The sequence below is a fragment of the Scyliorhinus torazame genome, chromosome 4 (assembly GCF_047496885.1).
Source record: "Scyliorhinus torazame isolate Kashiwa2021f chromosome 4, sScyTor2.1, whole genome shotgun sequence".
Taxonomy (NCBI): domain Eukaryota; kingdom Metazoa; phylum Chordata; class Chondrichthyes; order Carcharhiniformes; family Scyliorhinidae; genus Scyliorhinus; species Scyliorhinus torazame.
The window spans coordinates 119,103,004-119,123,308 of record NC_092710.1 but is presented as its reverse complement, the minus strand read 5'-3'; the positions used below and the strand labels follow the sequence as shown (position 1 = coordinate 119,123,308).

The 20,305-nt window shown below is 41.5% G+C and overlaps 1 protein-coding gene across 1 annotated transcript in view; it reads left to right on the top strand.

The window, feature by feature from the left end:
• Positions 1 to 20,305, top strand: part of LOC140411423 (potassium voltage-gated channel subfamily KQT member 5-like) — a 160,645-nt gene that overhangs the window by 49,143 nt on the left and 91,197 nt on the right. Inside the window, 1 exon segment of the mRNA XM_072500530.1 lies at positions 14,547 to 14,673. Coding sequence (XP_072356631.1) covers positions 14,547 to 14,673 — 127 coding nt within the window.

Sequence of the window (20,305 nt, the reverse complement as noted above, 5' to 3'; positions counted from 1 at the left end):
TCAGTGTTTTATTGACAGTTAATCAATGTTTATTGTCAGTGTTTCACTGGGAGTTAATCAATGTTTATTGTCAGTGTTTCACTGAGAGTTAATCAATGTTGATTGTCAGTGTGTCATTGAGAATTAATCAATGTTTATTGTCAGTGTGTCATTGAGAGTTAATCAATGTTTATTGTCAGTGTGTCATTGAGAGTTAATCAATGTTTATTGTCAGTCTGACATTGAGAGTTAATCAATGTTTATTCAGTGTTTCACTGAGAGTTAATCAATGTTTATTGTCAGTGTTTCACTGTGAGATAATCAATGTTTATTGTCAGTGTTTCACTGAGAGTTACTCAATGTTGATTGGCAGTGTGTCATTGAGAATTAATCAATGTTTATTGTCAGTGTGTCATTGAGAATTAATCAATGTTTATTGTCAATGTGTCATTGAGAGTTTATCAATGTTTATTGTCAGTGTTTCACTGTGAGTTAATCAATGTTCATTGTCAGTGTTTCAATGAGAGTTAATCAATGTTTATTGTCAGTGTGTCATTGAGAGTTAATCAATGTTTATTGTCAGTGTTTCACTGAGAGTTAATCAATGTTTATTGTCAGTGTTTCACTGAGAATTAAATCAATGTTTATTGTCAGTGTGTCTCTGAGATTTAATCAATGTTTATTGTCAGTGTGTCATTGAGTGTTAATCAATGTTTATTGTCAGTGTGTCACTGAGAGTCAATCAATGTTTATTGTCGGTGTGTGTCATTGAGAGTTAATCAATGTTTATTGTCAGTGTGTCACTGAGAGTTAATCAATGTTTATTGTCAGTGTGTCACTGAGAGTTAAGCAATGTTTATTGTCAGTGTTTCACTGAGAATTAAATCAATGTTTATTGTCAGTGTTTCACTGAGAGTTAATCAATGTTTATTGTCAGTGTTTCACTGAGAGTTAAATCAATGTTTATTGTCAGTGTTTCACTGAGAGTTAAATCAATGTTTATTGTCAGTGTTTCACTGAGAGTTAAATCAATGTTTATTGTCAGTGTTTCATTGACAGTTAATCAATGTTATTTGTCAGTGTTTCACTGAGAGTTAAATCAATGTTTATTGTCAGTGTTTCATTGACAGTTAATCAATGTTTATTGTCAGTGTTTCACTGAGAGTTAAATCAATGTTTATTGTCAGTGTGTCACTGAGAGATAAATCAATGTTTATTGTCAGTGTTTCATTGACAGTTAATCAATGTTTATTGTCAGTGTTTCACTGAGTGTTAAATCAATGTTTATTGTCAGTGTTTCACTGAGAGTTAAATCAATGTTTATTGTCAGTTTTTCATTGAGAGTTAATCAATGTTGATTGTCAGTGTTTCACTGAGAGTTAAATCAATGTTTATTGTCAGTGTTTCACTGAGAGTTAATCAATGTTTATTGTCAGTGTGTCACTGAGAGTTAATCAATGTTTATTGTCAGTGTGTCACTGAGAGTTAATCAATGTTTATTGTCAGTCTTTCACTGAGAGTTATATCAATGTTTATTATCAGTGTTTCATTGAGAGTTAATCAATGTTTATTGTCAGTGTTTCACTGAGAGTTAAATCAATGTTTATTGTCAGTGTGTCACTGAGAATTAAAGCAATGTTTATTGTCAGTGTTTCACTGAGAGTTAAATCAATGTTTATTGTCAGTGTTTCACTGAGAGTTAAATCAATGTTTATTGTCAGTGTTTCATTGACAGTTAATCAATGTTTATTGTCAGTGTTTCACTGAGAGTTAAATCAATGTTTATTGTCAGTGTGTCACTGAGAGTTAAATCAATGTTTATTGTCAGTGTTTCATTGACAGTTAATCAATGTTTATTGTCAGTGTTTCACTGAGTGTTAAATCAATGTTTATTGTCAGTGTTTCACTGAGAGTTAAATCAATGTTTATTGTCAGTTTTTCATTGAGAGTTAATCAATGTTGATTGTCAGTGTTTCACTGAGAGTTAAATCAATGTTTATTGTCAGTGTTTCACTGAGAGTTAATCAATGTTTATTGTCAGTGTGTCACTGAGAGTTAATCAATGTTTATTGTCAGTGTGTCACTGAGAGTTAATCAATGTTTATTGTCAGTCTTTCACTGATAGTTAAATCAATGTTTATTGTCAGTGTGTCATTGAGAGTTAATCAATGTTTATTGTCAGTGTTTCACTGAGAGTTAAATCAATGTTTATTGTCAGTGTGTCACTGAGAATTAAAGCAATGTTTATTGTCAGTGTTTCACTGAGAGTTAAATCAATGTTTATTGTCAGTGTTTCACTGAGAGTTAAATCAATGTTTATTGTCAGTGTGTCACTGAGAGTTAATCAATGTTCATTGTCAGTGTGTCACTGAGAGTTAATCAATGTTTATTGTCAGTGTTTCACTGAGAGTTAATCAATGTTGATTGTCAGTGTGTCATTGAGAATTAATCAATGTTTATTGTCAGTGTGTCATTGAGAGTTAATCAATGTTTATTGTCAGTGTTTCACTGAGAGTTAATCAATGTTTATTGTCAGTGTGTCACTGAGAGTTAAATCATTGCTTATTGTCAGTGTTTTATTGACAGTTAATCAATGTTTATTGTCAGTGTTTCACTGTGAGTTAATCAATGTTTATTGTCAGTGTTTCACTGAGAGTTAATCAATGTTGATTGTCAGTGTGTCATTGAGAATTAATCAATGTTTATTGTCAGTGTGTCACTGAGAGTTAATCAATGTTTATTGTCAGTGTTTCACTGAGAATTAAATCAATGTTTATTGTCAGTGTGTCACTGAGAGTTATATCAATGTTTATTGACAGTGTTTCACTGAGAGTTAAATCAATGTTTATTGTCAGTGTGTCACTGAGAGTTAAATCAATATTTATTCAGTTTTTCACAGAATTAAGTCAATGTTTATTGTCAGTCTTTCACTGTGAGTTAAATCAATGTTTATTGTCAGTGTTTCATTGAGAGTTAATCAATGTTTATTGTCAGTGTTTCACTGAGAGTTAAATCAATGTTTATTGTCAGTGTTTCATTGAGAGTTAATCAATGTTTATTGTCAGTGTGTCACTGAGAGTTAAATCAATGCTTATTGTCAGTGTTTTATTGACAGTTAATCAATGTTTATTGTCAGTGTTTCACTGTGAGTTAAATCAATGTTTATTGTCAGTGTTTCACTGAGAGTTAAATCAATGTTTATTGTCAGTGTGTCACTGAGAGTTAATCAATGTTTATTGTCAGTGTGTCACTGAGAGTTAATCAATGTTTATTGTCAGTGTTTCACTGAGAATTAAATCAATGTTTATTGTCAGTGTGTCACTGAGAGTTAAATCAATGTTTATTGTCAGTGTTTCACTGAGAGTTAAATCAATGTTTATTGTCAGTGTGTCACTGAGAGTTAATCAATGTTTATTGTCAGTGTGTCACTGAGAGTTAATCAATGTTTATTGTCAGTGTTTCACTGAGAGTTAATCAATGTTGATTGTCAGTGTGTCATTGAGAATTAATCAATGTTTATTGTCAGTGTGTCATTGAGAGTTAATCAATGTTTATTGTCAGTGTTTCACTGAGAGTTAATCAATGTTTATTGTCAGTGTGTCATTGAGTGTTAATCAATGTTTATTGTCAGTGTGTCACTGAGAGTCAATCAATGTTTATTGTCGGTGTGTGTCATTGAGAGTTAATCAATGTTTATTGTCAGTGTGTCACTGAGAGTTAATCAATGTTTATTGTCAGTGTGTCACTGAGAGTTAAGCAATGTTTATTGTCAGTGTTTCACTGAGAATTAAATCAATGTTTATTGTCAGTGTTTCACTGAGAGTTAATCAATGTTTATTGTCAGTGTTTCACTGAGAGTTAAATCAATGTTTATTGTCAGTGTTTCACTGAGAGTTAAATCAATGTTTATTGTCAGTGTTTCACTGAGAGTTAAATCAATGTTTATTGTCAGTGTTTCATTGACAGTTAATCAATGTTTATTGTCAGTGTTTCACTGAGAGTTAAATCAATGTTTATTGTCAGTGTTTCATTGACAGTTAATCAATGTTTATTGTCAGTGTTTCACTGAGAGTTAAATCAATGTTTATTGTCAGTGTGTCACTGAGAGTTAAATCAATGTTTATTGTCAGTGTTTCATTGACAGTTAATCAATGTTTATTGTCAGTGTTTCACTGAGTGTTAAATCAATGTTTATTGTCAGTGTTTCACTGAGAGTTAAATCAATGTTTATTGTCAGTTTTTCATTGAGAGTTAATCAATGTTGATTGTCAGTGTTTCACTGAGAGTTAAATCAATGTTTATTGTCAGTGTTTCACTGAGAGTTAATCAATGTTTATTGTCAGTGTGTCACTGAGAGTTAATCAATGTTTATTGTCAGTGTGTCACTGAGAGTTAATCAATGTTTATTGTCAGTCTTTCACTGAGAGTTATATCAATGTTTATTATCAGTGTTTCATTGAGAGTTAATCAATGTTTATTGTCAGTGTTTCACTGAGAGTTAAATCAATGTTTATTGTCAGTGTGTCACTGAGAATTAAAGCAATGTTTATTGTCAGTGTTTCACTGAGAGTTAAATCAATGTTTATTGTCAGTGTTTCACTGAGAGTTAAATCAATGTTTATTGTCAGTGTTTCATTGACAGTTAATCAATGTTTATTGTCAGTGTTTCACTGAGAGTTAAATCAATGTTTATTGTCAGTGTGTCACTGAGAGTTAAATCAATGTTTATTGTCAGTGTTTCATTGACAGTTAATCAATGTTTATTGTCAGTGTTTCACTGAGTGTTAAATCAATGTTTATTGTCAGTGTTTCACTGAGAGTTAAATCAATGTTTATTGTCAGTTTTTCATTGAGAGTTAATCAATGTTGATTGTCAGTGTTTCACTGAGAGTTAAATCAATGTTTATTGTCAGTGTTTCACTGAGAGTTAATCAATGTTTATTGTCAGTGTGTCACTGAGAGTTAATCAATGTTTATTGTCAGTGTGTCACTGAGAGTTAATCAATGTTTATTGTCAGTCTTTCACTGATAGTTAAATCAATGTTTATTATCAGTGTTTCATTGAGAGTTAATCAATGTTTATTGTCAGTGTTTCACTGAGAGTTAAATCAATGTTTATTGTCAGTGTGTCACTGAGAGTTAAAGCAATGTTTATTGTCAGTGTTTCACTGAGAGTTAAATCAATGTTTATTGTCAGTGTTTCACTGAGAGTTAAATCAATGTTTATTGTCAGTGTGTCACTGAGAGTTAATCAATGTTTATTGTCAGTGTGTCACTGAGAGTTAATCAATGTTTATTGTCAGTGTTTCACTGAGAGTTAATCAATGTTGATTGTCAGTGTGTCATTGAGAATTAATCAATGTTTATTGTCAGTGTGTCATTGAGAGTTAATCAATGTTTATTGTCAGTGTTTCACTGAGAGTTAATCAATGTTTATTGTCAGTGTGTCACTGAGAGTTAAATCATTGCTTATTGTCAGTGTTTTATTGACAGTTAATCAATGTTTATTGTCAGTGTTTCACTGTGAGTTAATCAATGTTTATTGTCAGTGTTTCACTGAGAGTTAATCAATGTTGATTGTCAGTGTGTCATTGAGAATTAATCAATGTTTATTGTCAGTGTGTCACTGAGAGTTAATCAATGTTTATTGTCAGTGTTTCACTGAGAATTAAATCAATGTTTATTGTCAGTGTGTCACTGAGAGTTATATCAATGTTTATTGACAGTGTTTCACTGAGAGTTAAATCAATGTTTATTGTCAGTGTGTCACTGAGAGTTAAATCAATATTTATTCAGTTTTTCACAGAATTAAGTCAATGTTTATTGTCAGTCTTTCACTGTGAGTTAAATCAATGTTTATTGTCAGTGTTTCATTGAGAGTTAATCAATGTTTATTGTCAGTGTTTCACTGAGAGTTAAATCAATGTTTATTGTCAGTGTTTCATTGAGAGTTAATCAATGTTTATTGTCAGTGTGTCACTGAGAGTTAAATCAATGCTTATTGTCAGTGTTTTATTGACAGTTAATCAATGTTTATTGTCAGTGTTTCACTGTGAGTTAAATCAATGTTTATTGTCAGTGTTTCACTGAGAGTTAAATCAATGTTTATTGTCAGTGTGTCACTGAGAGTTAATCAATGTTTATTGTCAGTGTGTCACTGAGAGTTAATCAATGTTTATTGTCAGTGTTTCACTGAGAATTAAATCAATGTTTATTGTCAGTGTGTCACTGAGAGTTAAATCAATGTTTATTGTCAGTGTTTCACTGAGAGTTAAATCAATGTTTATTGTCAGTGTGTCACTGATAGTTAATCAATGTTTATTGTCAGTGTGTCACTGAGAGTTAATCAATGTTTATTGTCAGTGTTTCACTGAGAGTTAATCAATGTTGATTGTCAGTGTGTCATTGAGAATTAATCAATGTTTATTGTCAGTGTGTCATTGAGAGTTAATCAATGTTTATTGTCAGTGTTTCACTGAGAGTTAATCAATGTTTATTGTCAGTGTGTCACTGAGAGTTAAATCATTGCTTATTGTCAGTGTTTTATTGACAGTTAATCAATGTTTATTGTCAGTGTTTCACTGTGAGTTAATCAATGTTTATTGTCAGTGTTTCACTGAGAGTTAATCAATGTTGATTGTCAGTGTGTCATTGAGAATTAATCAATGTTTATTGTCAGTGTGTCACTGAGAGTTAATCAATGTTTATTGTCAGTGTTTCACTGAGAATTTAATCAATGTTTATTGTCAGTGTGTCACTGAGAGTTATATCAATGTTTATTGACAGTGTTTCACTGAGAGTTAAATCAATGTTTATTGTCAGTGTGTCACTGAGAGTTAAATCAATATTTATTCAGTTTTTCACAGAATTAAGTCAATGTTTATTGTCAGTCTTTCACTGTGAGTTAAATCAATGTTTATTGTCAGTGTTTCATTGAGAGTTAATCAATGTTTATTGTCAGTGTTTCACTGAGAGTTAAATCAATGTTTATTGTCAGTGTTTCATTGAGAGTTAATCAATGTTTATTGTCAGTGTGTCACTGAGAGTTAAATCAATGCTTATTGTCAGTGTTTTATTGACAGTTAATCAATGTTTATTGTCAGTGTTTCACTGTGAGTTAAATCAATGTTTATTGTCAGTGTTTCACTGAGAGTTAAATCAATGTTTATTGTCAGTGTGTCACTGAGAGTTAATCAATGTTTATTGTCAGTGTGTCACTGAGAGTTAATCAATGTTTATTGTCAGTGTTTCACTGAGAATTAAATCAATGTTTATTGTCAGTGTGTCACTGAGAGTTATATCAATGTTTATTGACAGTGTTTCACTGAGAGTTAAATCAATGTTTATTGTCAGTGTGTCACTGAGAGTTAAATCAATATTTATTCAGTTTTTCACAGAATTAAGTCAATGTTTATTGTCAGTCTTTCACTGTGAGTTAAATCAATGTTTATTGTCAGTGTTTCATTGAGAGTTAATCAATGTTTATTGTCAGTGTTTCACTGAGAGTTTAATCAATATTTATGCAGTTTTTCACAGAATTAAGTCAATGTTTATTGTCAGTCTGTCACTGAGAGTTAAATCAATGTTTATTGTCAGTGTTTCATTGAGAGTTAATCAATGTTTATTGTCAGTGTTTCACTGAGAGTTAAATCAATGTTTATTGTCAGTGTTTCATTGAGAGTTAAATCAATGTTGATTGTCAGTGTTTCATTGAGAGTTAAATCAATGTTTATTGTCAGTGTGTCACTGAGAGTTAAATCAATGTTTATTCAGTTTTTCACAGAATTAAATCAATGTTTATTGTCAGTGTTTCACTGGGAATTAAATCAAGATTTCTTGTCAGTGTGTCACTGAGAATTAAATCAATTTTTATTGTCAATGTTTCACTGAGAGTTCATTAATGTTTATTGTCACAGTAAGAAATCTCACAACACCCGGTTAAAGTCCAACGGATTTGTTTCAAATACCAGCTTTCGGAGCAGTCCTTCTTCCTCAGGTGAATGAAGAGTATGTTCCAGAAACATATATCTAGACAAAGTCAAAGATGCAAGACAATGCTTTGGAACACAAACACGGGACACAACCGACAGAGTACCCTTCGTTGTCCAGTACTTCCCCGGAGCGGAGAAACTACGACATCTTCTTCGCAGCCTTCAACACGTCGGTGAAGGTGAACATCTTGCCAAGGTCATCCCCCCCCCCACTCCTTGCCTTCAAACAACTGCGAAGCCTCAAACAAACCATTGTTTGCAGCAAACAACCCAGCCTTCAGAACACAACACCACACAACCCTGCAATGGCAATCTCTGTGTGTTACATGTGAGAACACCACCCACCAGGTACGCGGTACATACTCATGCGACTCGGCCAACGTTGTCTACCTCATTCGTTGCAGGAAAGGATGTCCCGAAGCGTGGTACATTGGCGAGACCATGCAGACCCTGCGACAATGGATGAACGGACATCGCGCAACAATCGCCAGGCAGGAATGTTCCCTTCCAGTCGGGGAACACTTCAGCAGTCAAGGGCATTCAGCCTCTGATCTCCGGGTAAGCATTCTCCAAGGCGGCCTTCAGGACCCGCGACAACGCAAAATCGCCGAGCAGAAACTTGTAGCCAAGTTCCACACACATGAGTACGGCCTCAACCGGGACCTTGGATTCATGTCGCATTACATTCATCCCCCACCATCTGGCCTGGGCTTGCAAAATCCTACCAACTGTCGCGGCTTGAGACAATTCACACCTCTTTAACCTGGGATTACCCCTCTCTGGATCTGTAAAGACTTAATTACCTGCCAATGCTCACATTCAAAGCATGGTCTTGCATCTTTGGCTTTGTCTATATATATGTTTCTGGAATATACCTCTTTTATTCACCTGAGGATGGAGCAGTGCTCTGAAGCTAGTGTTGGACTTCAACCTGGTGTTGTGAGACTTCTTACTGTGCTCACCCCAGTCCAACGCTAGCATCTCCACATATTGTCATAGTGTCACTGAGAGTTAATCAATGTTTATTCATTGTTTCACTGAGAGTTAAGTCAATATTTATTGTCAGTGTGTCACTGAGAGTTAAATCAATGTTTATTCAGTATTTCACTGAGAGTTAAATCAATGTTTATTGTCAGTGTTTCACTGAGAGTTACATCAATCTTGACAATATTGCAAACATATTGATGTTACTAATTGTGTATTTGAAGAACCTCCGTTCAGTCTGCCTTTCAAGCAGCAGTCTTTCATTAAGATTTTCCTCCTTGTCATCCACTTCCTCTACATCTCCTCAACACTCTAATCTCAGTGAGCACCACAACCTCCTGCTCTGTGTTCTTCCCTTGTTCTAGCCTATGGCACACCCCCAATTCCTTTTGTGCGAAGATTGGTGACCATACTTCAGATGCGGGACTCTGAGCTCTGGAACTAACACCTCAGCCTCACATTCCTCTGAACGATAATCCCTCTTTTACCATGGTTTTGGCCAGCTAACCCTCTATCTGCTGTGTGGCTGCGTGTCATGTTTTGCATTATATCACTCCTGTGAATTGCCTTCAAATGCTTCTTATGTGAACGGCTGTGTAAAAAGGTTATTGATATCGACTCTGCTTAACAGATCATGCAGTTGTCCAGAGCTGGATAATGTTTAGAGGGGTTAATTATCGAAGAATGCAGGGTGCAGGTCAGGAGAGTTAACCAGATGCAGAATGGATCAATACTGCAAAGGAATTATAGAGTTTCATTTTTGTCACTGCGGTCATCTCCCTGCAAAACAGGTATACCGTTTTGGATACAGTTGAGGGAGTTGGCTTACCAGGGGAAGGCAGCAGCAGCCAGGTTCATGGCACCTGCGCAGGAGGGCAAGAAGGAGAATGGAAGGGCTATAGTGATAGGTGAACAGACAGGCTGTTCTGCGAATGCAATTGAGACTTCAGGATGGTATATTGCCTCCCTGGTGCAAGGGTCAAGGATGCCTCGGAGCAGCTGCAGGACATTCTGGGGTGGGGGGGGGGGGGGGTGAACAGCCATCTGTCATCATGCACATAGGCACCAATGATATAGGTAAAAAATGGGATGTGGTCCTACAAGCTGAATTCAGGGAGTTAGGAATTAAACTAAAAAGTGGGACCTCAAAGGTAGTAATCTCAGGATTGCTACCAGTACCACGAGCTAGTCAGAGTAGGAATGTCAGGATAGGTAGGATAAATGCGTGGCTTGAGAGATGGTGCAAGAGGGAGGGATTCAAATGCCTGGGGCATTGGAACCGGTTCTGGGAGAGGTGGGACCAGTACAAACCAGGAGATCTGCACCTGGACAGGACTGGAACCGACGTGCTAGGTAGGGTGTTTGCGAGTGCTGTGGGGGAGGGTTTAAACTAATGTGGCAGGGGGATGGGAACTGATGCAGGAAGTCAGAGCAAAGTAAAAAGGGGCCAGAAACAAAAAGCATTAAGGGGGAAAGTGTAAGGCAGAGAAGCCATAGTGAAAAATCAAAGGGGCCACAGTACAGGGTACAGTGACTGAAGAGAGTGTGAAAAGGGAGGTGGTCAATGCAGGATTGTGGGTGTTGTACCTAAATGGGCGCAGTATACTGAACAAGGTTAATGAGCTTGTTGCACACATTGAAATTGGCTGGTACGATGTGGGCATCACAGAGACATGGCTGCAAGGGGATCAGGGCTGGGATCTAAATATCCAAAGATATATGTCCTATCAAAAGGACAGGCAGATGGGCAAAGGGGGCGGGGTTGCATTGTTAGTAAAGAATGAACTTAAATCGATAGCAAGGAGCGATATAGGATCAGAAGGCATAGAATCTCTGTGGGTAGAGTTGAGGAATCGCATAGGTAAAAAGACCCTGATGGGAGTTATGTACAGGCCCCCGAGCAGTAGTCAGGATGTGGGGCAGAAAATAAATCAGAAGATAGAAAAGGCATGTAAAAAAGGCAATATTACAATAATCATGGGGTCTTCAATATGCAGGTGGACTGGGAAAATCAGGTTGGTAGTGGATCCCAAGAAAAGAAATTTATGGAATGTCCAAGAGATGGTTTTTTGGAGCAGCTTGTGACAGAGCCTACTAGGGAACAGGCAATTCTGGATTTGGTGATGTGTAATGAGGCAGACTTGATAAGGGAACGGATGGTGAAGGAACCCTTAGGGAGCAGTGACCACAATATGATAGAATTTACCCTGCAGTTTGAGAGGGAGAAGCTGCAATCAGATGTAACGGTATTACAATTAAATAAGGGTAACTACAAAGACATGAGGGAGGAGCTGGCCAGAGTTTATTGGAAAAGGAGCCTAGCAGGGAAGACAGTGGAACAGCAATGGCAGGCATTTTGGGGGGTTATTAGGGAGGCGCAACAGAAATTCATCCCAAGGAGGAGGAAACATGCTAAGGGAAGGACAAGGCATCCATGGCTGACGAGGGATGTCAAGGACAGCATAAAAGCTAAAGAAAAAGCATACAAAGTGGCGGGGATTAGTGGGAAGCCAGAGGATTGGGAAGCCTTTAAGCGATCAGAGGACAACTAAAAAAGCAATAAGGGGTGAGAAGATCAAGTTTGAGTGCAAGCTAGCTCGTAATATAAAGGAAGATAGGAAGAGTTTTTTTCAATATATAAAAGATAAGAGAGAGGCAAAAATAGACATTGGGCCACTGGAAAATGTGGCTGGAGAAGTAATAATAGGACACAAAGAAATGGCAGACGAACTGAATAGTTACTTTGTGTTCGTCTTCACGGTGGAAGACACCAGTGGGATGCCAGAGCTCCAGGAGAATCAGGGGGAAGAGGTGGGTGCAGGGGCCGGCACGAAGGAGAAGATTCTGGGGAAACCGAAAGGTCTGAAGGTGGATAAGTCGCCAGGACCGGGTGGACTACACCCCAGGGTCCTAAAAGAGATAGCTGGGGAAATTGTGGAGGCATTGGTGATGATCTTTCAGGAATCACTGGAGGCAGGAAGAATCCTAGAGGACTGGAAAGTGGCTAATGTAACACCACTGTTTAAGAAGGGAGGGAGGCAGAAGACAGGAAATTATAGGCCCGTTAGCCTGAGTTCGGTCATTGGTAAGACTTTGGAGTCTGTTATTAAAAATGAGATTGCAAAGTACTTGGAAGTGCATGGTAAAATAGGAATGAGTCAGCATGGCTTTGTCAAAGAGAGGTCGTGTCTGACAAATCTGTTAGAGTTCTTTGAGGCGGTAACAAGGAAGTTAGACAAAGGAGAAGCAGTGGACGTGATTTATTTAGATTTCCAGAAAGCCTTTGACAAGGTGCCACATAGGAAACTGTTAAATACGTTAAAAGCCCATGATGTTAAGGGTAAGATTCTGGCATGGATTGAGGATTGGCTGACTGGCAGAAGGCAGAGAGTGGGATAAAGGGGTCTTTTTCAGGATGGCAGCACGTGACCAGTGGTGTGCCTCAGGGGTCGGTGCTGGGACCACAACTTTTCACAATATACATTAATGATCTGGAAGATGGAACTGAAGGCACTGTTGCTAAATTTACAGATAATACAAAGATCTGTAGAGGGACAGGTAGTATTGAGGAAGCAAGAGGGCTGCAGAAGGATTTGGACAAGCTAGGAGAGTGGGCAATGAAGTGGCAAATGAAACACAATGTGGAAAAGTGTGAGGTTATGCACTTTGGAAGGAGGAATTTAGGCATAGACTATTTTCTAAATGGGGAAATGCTTAGGAAATCAGAATCACAAAGGGACTTGGGAGTCCTTGTTCACGATTCTCTTAAGATTAATGTGCAGGTTCAGTCGGCAGTTAAGAAGGCAAATGCAATGTTAGCATTCATGTCAAGAGGGCTAGAATACAAGACCAGGGATGTACTTCTGAGGCTGTATAAGGCTCTAGTCAGATCCCATTTGGAGTATTGTGAGCAGTTTTGGGCCCCATATCTAAGGAAGGATTTGCTGACCTTGGAAAGGGTCCAGAGGAGGGTCACAAGAATGATCCCTGGAATGAAGAACTTGTCGTATGAGGAACGTTTGAGGACTCCGGGTCGGTACTCGTTGGAGTTTAGAAGGATGAGGGCGGATCTTATTGAAAGTCACAGGATACTGCGAGGCCTGGATAGAGTGGACGTGGAGAGGATGTTTCCACTTGAAGGAAAAACTAGAACCAGAGGACACCATCTCAGACTAAAGGATGATCCTTTAAAACAGAGATGAGGAGGAATTTCTTCAGCCAGAGAGTAGTGAATCTGTGGAACTCTTTGCTGCAGAAGGCTGTGGAGGCCAAATCACTGAGTCTTTAAGACAGAGATAGATAGGTTCTTGATTAATAAGAAGAGCGGTGGTTATGGGGAGAAGGCAGGAGAATGGAGATGAGGAAATATCAGCCATGATTGAATGGCGGAGCAGACGCGATGGGCCGAGTGGCCTAATTCTGCTCCTATGTCAAATGGTCACTCTTTTCACAACTGCCAATGAAATAATCTTGAAGTGTTTGTAAATTCCCATCAACAACAGTGCACTAGTGATCAGATCATCTTTGTGATGTTGTTTGAGTGATAAATATTGGCCAGGACACCAGGGACAACTCCCCTGCTCTTCGAAAGAGTGTCACGGAATGTTTTCATTCAGAGCAGGTAAATGGGGCCTTGCTTGAACATCTCATCTGAAAGACGACACCTCCAACAGTGCAGCATTCCCTCAGGTTGTTCACAGATTGTAAAATGTGATGAGATTTCAGTAACTTGTTTTCTTGTTGTGAACAGACTGCACAGTGACACAGACAGCGTAAAGGAGGATTGGACCGATATGTGAATGAGTGTGCATTTCTGGGTGATCTGCTCTCGAGATCAGCTGGATGCAGTGCACAGTTCTGTGCTACCTCCCGTTGTTAGAATCCACTTCTGTGTTGTGCAGTTTTATACAGAAAGGTACCCGGACAGTGATTGGGTCAGCTTGAAGATCTTTCACCCTTATGCCTTGGCTCTATGAGGAGCCGGACCTGCCAATGTTTTTAGGCACCGCCCTCTCAATGTCGGCGCAAAACACACACCCTCCAAAAAAATGACTAAGTGCGTGAAAATCGTTATTAGATTCCGTGATGATATGCACCGATTTCCAGGCCCAAAATGACACTTATTGGGAAAATTATACCCATTCTTTCAATGTCCACCTTTTCAATATCATTCAGGATCTTATGTACTTCAATCAAGTCACCCTTCACTCTTCTGAACTCCAGCAGAAACAAGCCCAGTCTGTCCAACCTTGCCTCATACGATAACACCTCATTCAAGGTATCAATCTAGTAAAGCTGCTCTGAAATGCTTCCAATGCACTTACATCTTTCCTTAAATAGGGAGACGAAGACTCCACACAGTATTCGAGATGTAGTCTCACCTTTATCATGTCATCTCTTGATCTTCTTTTCAGTGATAGATAATGATGACTTCGCAATGACTGATTATATTAATTCTTTCCAGGCTTATTGATCTAACCATGTTGTACTATTGCTGTTCACGAGGGTGACTATCCCCCCATCCAATAGCTGGCTCTATTTTGCACAGTAACTTTGAGTTGGCACTGATTTTGTTCTGCATTCTGCCGGCAGGAGTTTGTGATGATCGTGGTGTTTGGCCTGGAGTTCATCATCAGGATCTGGGCTGCAGGCTGCTGCTGCCGGTATCGTGGCTGGATGGGGCGTATTCGCTTCATGAGGAAGCCCTTCTGTATCATTGGTAAGTGGCAGCCTGAGTGCAAAACAGGCAGAGGTAAGGCAGATAGCCGGGCATTCAGATAAAGGTTAATGGCCCGAACATCAGGAGCGCCACAGATGCGGGGTACCGTCCCTGTCCACTTCAGGATTAGAGTCACAAATATACCCCCAGTTTACACCTTCTTTGTTATTTATGGCGTGAAAACATTGGTGAGAGCTTCCTTTGTGAAAATTGGTTGCAACTTTTCCACAAAACAACAATGACTATGCTTTAAAGGTACTTTTATTGACTACACCTCCAACATATCTCCAAATTTGCAGATGACACCTCGCTGGGTGGCAGTGTGTGCTGTGAGGAGGATGCAAAGAGGCTGCGAGGTGACTTGGACAAGCTGGCTGAGTGGGCAAATACTTGGCAAGTGCAATATAATGTGGGTAAATGTGATTTTATCCACTTTGGTGGCAAAAACAGGAAGGCAGGTTATTATCTGAATGGTGGCAGTTTAGGAACAAGTCTGGGTGTCATGCTGGAACAGTCGCTGAAGGTTGCCATGCAGGTACAGCAGGCAGTGAGGAAAGCTAATGGCATGCTGGCCTTCATAGCGAGAGGATTTGAGTATAGAAGTAAGGATATCTTGCTGCAGGTATACAGGGCCTTGGTGAGGCCACACCTTGAGTATTGTGTGCAGTTTTGGTCTCCCAGTTTGAGGAAGGACATTCTTGCTATTGAGGGTGTCCAGCGAAGATTCACCAGACTAATTCCCAGGCTGGCAGGACTGACATATGAAGAAAGACTGGATCGACTGGGCTTGTACTCACTGGAGTTTGGAAGAATGAGAGGGGATCTCATAGAAACATATAAAATCCTGATGAGACTGAACTGGCCAGATGCCGGAAGAATGTTCCCGATGTTGGGAATGTCCAGAACTAGGGGTCACAGCCTAAGAATAAGGAGTAGTCATTCGGGACTGAGATGAGGAAGAACTCCTTCTCTCAGAGTTGTGATCTTCAATAATAATAATAATCTTTATTGTCACAAGTAGGCTTACATTAACATTGCAATGAAGTGACTGTGAAAAGCCCCAGTCACCACATTCTGGCACCTGTTCGGGTCACAGAGGTAGAATTCAGAATGTCCAATTCACCTAACAGCACGTCTTTCGGGACTTGTGGGAGGAAACCCACGCAGACACAGGGAGAACACACAGACTCCGCACAGACAGTGACCCAAGCCCGGAATCGATCCTGGGACCCTGGTGCTGTGAAGCAACAGCGCTACCCATTGGGCTACTGTGATGCCCTCTATTTGTGGAGTTTTCTACCACAGAAAGCTGTTGGGGCCAGTTTGTGGGATATATTCAAGAGGGAACTGGGTGTGGGCCTTACGGCTAAAGGGATAAAGGGGTTTGGAGAGAAATCGGAAGTGGGATACTGAATTTGCATGATCAGCCATGATCATATTGAATAGTGATGCAGGCTCAAAGGGCCAAATGGCCTACTGCTAAAACCTATTTTCTATGATTCTATGTTTCTATCTATTCTCCACCATTATCTAGGTGGGACTGCACTCCCCTGGTTCACTTCATAACTTTCCAGGTGTCGGTAGAGAACTATCTGGGGCTGGTTTAGCACAGGGCTAAAGAGCTGGCTTTTAAAGCAGACCAAGGCAGGCCAGCAATACGGTTCGATTCCCGTAACAGCCTCCCCAAACAGGCGCCGGAATGTGGCAACTAGGGGCTTTTCACAATAACTTAATTTGAAGCCGACTTGTGACAATAAGCGATTTTCATTTCATTCATTTTCATTTTATTTCATCTGCAACACCTTCTCTTCCTGCTCCCACATCATTGCCATGGAGGTTTTAATAGCTTACATGTAGGACGGGATTCTCGGAATTGGAGGCAGAGTGACCACGCCGTCGCAAACGCCGTCGCTCCCACGTCGAATTCTGGCCCCTACAGGGGGGGCCAGCACGGCGCTGGAGTGGTTCGCGACACTCCACCCGCAGATCCCGGCACGAACTGGGCGCCGCGGGTACCGCGCATGCGCGGTTGGGCCGGCGCCAACGATGACATGCGCAGTGGCACCAGTGCCAACCAACGCATGCACGGTAGCCTCTCAGAGCACTCCGGCCCCTCACCAACATGGCGCCGGGGTTCTGGGGCCGGTCGCGCAAGGAAGTAAGCCCGGGGAGGTAGAGGCCGGCCTGCCGATCGGTGAGCCCCAATCGCGGGCCAGACCCCATCGGAGGCCCATCCCCTGGGAACGGAGCCCCCCCGCCCCCCACAAGCTGCACACCAAGCCTTCGGGACGAGTACCCACCGGCGGCGACCAGGTGTGAAGGGCGCCAGCGGGACTAGGCCGTTTATGCGCTGCTGCTCGGCCCATCCGGGCCGGAGAATCGGCGGCCTGGCCGCGGATAGTGGGCAGCGACCGACGCCGCGCCAAACGCACCGGCGCGAACGGCGCCGATTCTCCGCACCTCGGAGAACCGTGCACTGGCGTCGGACCGGCGTCGCGTGAAAAAATGGCGCGACCGCCGATTTTCCCAGCCGGCGGAGCTTCGGAGAATCCTGCCCAAGGCCTGCAGGGTGGGAATTATTATCTTCCCCGTGGTCCTTGCGGAGTACAAGTTCCCCTGCTAGGTGCGGGGTATCTCTATTAACCTTTGTATAAAAGTTCGGCCAGCAAGGGATCTACCGGGCAGTGTATATATTGTGTTGGAAATAAAGCTACTTTTCTTTATTTTATTCGTTGTGGACCCCCACGTGCCTTTATTAAACTGGCAATGAGGAGTAAACTGCTGTCAATGCTGCGACCAAGTCAGCTGAGCCACCTCCCCGATTATCTGGACCCAGCTTTGGATTGACTTATTTCGCTATGCCTCTGTTCGGGTGTTTAGATCCATTTGACTCCGGCGTTGAAGACTGGAACCAGTATGCAGAAAGGATGTGTTACTTCTTCTGGGGCAACAACATCATGGAGAACGAGCGCCAGATGGTCATACTGTTGACAGCCTGTGGAGCGCACATGATCGGGGTGATCTGAAGTCTCTTGTACCCAGTGGCACCAAATACCCAAACATTCAGCCAGCTCGTCGCACTTGTGACAGAACGCTTTAACACGATCCCGCCAGTGGTCATTCAAAGATTTTGGTTGAACACATCGGAGTGGTCCCTTAGTGAGTTGGTCACCGAGTTCATATGGCTATGGAAGATAGCTGAGCTTTGTGAGTATGGAACTGCTTTATCAGATATGCTCCGTGATTGTTTGGTTGGCGGTATAAATAACATGGAAACACAGGAAAAACTGTTTGGGCAAAATCTCACTGACCTTTCAGCAGGCACTGCAGATCTCCTCGTCTCAGAAAGCAGGAATGCAGCGTCCAAGAAATACAAGGGGTGGAGATGAACGTTTTGCAGCATCGCCCCTCACGTGGTATCCCCACAGCCGGACAGAATGCCGCCGCGACACCGGCCTCTAGGCCAATAGCCTGTCACCGAGACATGCAACGTCACCGGACTTGGCTGAAAGCAATTCCGGCCGATGTGTTACATGTGGGTGACATGTGGGTGCCGGTCTAAGCATACATCAGGCAGTAGGAGGGCCAGCGCTCCAGGCACCCCGGTCGAGGTAGACGTCAGCTCCGGGGCCAGGCCTTTCATCTGAATGATCCAGAAGAGGCCGAGGATGAGGTTGAGATGCAGCTGAACTGTTTGACATCACTCTTGTGGCCCCTATTCGTGTTCCAATACAGGTGAATGGCCATATGTTCCAAATGGAGTTGGATACGGGAGCTGCCATTTTATAAATCATGTTGTGCAAATTCTTGACTTTGGCTGATACGGCGGCTCGTTTGGCCACTTATATGGGGAACGACTAAATATTGTGGGGTCCACCCTTCCTCCAGTAGTTAATGGGTGCCAGTCAGTTCACCTTCCCCTCATTGACATGCAAGGAAGCGGCCCAAGCTTGTTGGGCTGCGATTGGCTACACCAGCAGTTGGATTAGTAACATATCCTCTGAGTGGGTCTTATGTGCGGTATTGAGCACGTTCTCAGAGGTTTTGCAGCCTGGCTTGGGTACAATTAAAGGGGCTGTGGTCAAGATCTAAATGGACCCAGAGGCCCAACCCTGGTATTTTCATGACTGCCCGGTTCCATTCACTTTAGTGGAGAAAGTCGTAACCGAACTTCGTCATTTGGACAGTTTGGGCATCATTAGACCTGTGCTCTTCACCAATTGGGCGGCGCCGGTGGTCCTTGTAATGAAGCTGGATAAGTCAGTCACCTCTACAGAGACGATAAATTGCCGGTGAGCCCGCCTTCAAGGTTGGATCGTTATCCTTTATTGAGGATCTGTATGCAACATTGGCTGGTGGTTGTACATTTACGAAATTGGAAATGAGCAATGCTTATCTGCAGCTGGAGCTTAATGAATCATCGAGGAAGTACATCACAATCAATACGCACTCGGGACTCTATGAGTATATCCGGCTGGCGTTCCGCGTATCCTCGGCATGCGCAGTCTTCCAACACATCATGGAGAACATCCTGTGCAGATTGCCATGCGTTGCAGTATACTTAGACGATGTGCTCGTCACAAGGGCCACAGATCAAGAATATTTGCAGAACCTCGAGGCGGTGTTGAAATGTTTTTCAGAGTATGGGGTTCGCCTGCGCTGTGTGAAGTGCATGCTTCATGGGAAGGAAGTAGTATATTTGGGGCATCAGGTGGACCAGACTGAAAGGTCGCCGAGAAAGTGAGAGCCATCAAAATGGCCCCCGCTCGCAAGATGCCACTGAGCTTCGCCATTTTCTTGGCCAGTAAATTACTCTGGCCGATTCATTCCAAATCTGGCAACCGACCTGCATCCCGTCCCCCCTTCACTTGTTCCTCAAGAAGCTCCAGCTCTTGGGAATGGGCAAGGCCCACGATGAGGCTTTTAAGAAGGTGAAATGGCGGTTGTCCTCTTCGGGGTGTTGATACATTTCAAAACCATTGTACATCACGTGTGATGCTTCGCCGTATGGGATTGGGAGAGTCCTTTCTCATTGGATGAGCGATGGCCGTGAATGTCCGATTGTCTTTGCCTCCCGGCTACTGGCTGCGGCGAGAGAAAATATGCCCAAATAGAAAAAGGACTGGTGGTCGTATTTTGTGTAAAGCGATTTTATCCGTCCGTCTATGGCTGCCATTTCTTTCTCGGCACGAATCGCAAACCGTTACTGAACCTCTTCTGTGAAGACAAGGCGATCCTGCCAATTGCGTCTGTGAAGATTCAGTGCTGGGCCTTGTTATTATTTGCGAATGAATACTCTGGCCAGCGCAGCCCAAGGACCCAGATTACATATGCCACTTCCCCAGCAGGCCGAATCCTCTAACCCGCTGCGGCAGATAAAGAGGTTGCTGTCCTGAATTTTATGGACTCCTTGCCCGACGCTGCATCGTGTATTTGTGACGCAAACCAGCCATGTCCTTACCCAAAGTGCGGCAGATAGTTCTATACGGTGGCCAGCATCATCAGTTACCAGGGGAGTTGAAGGCTTTCTCCTCCAAGTTTTCGGACCTGACCATGGAAGATTTTATCCTCTTGTGGGCACAAGGGTTGTTGTTCTAGCAAAGGGCTAAACAATCATATTGAAGGACCTTCA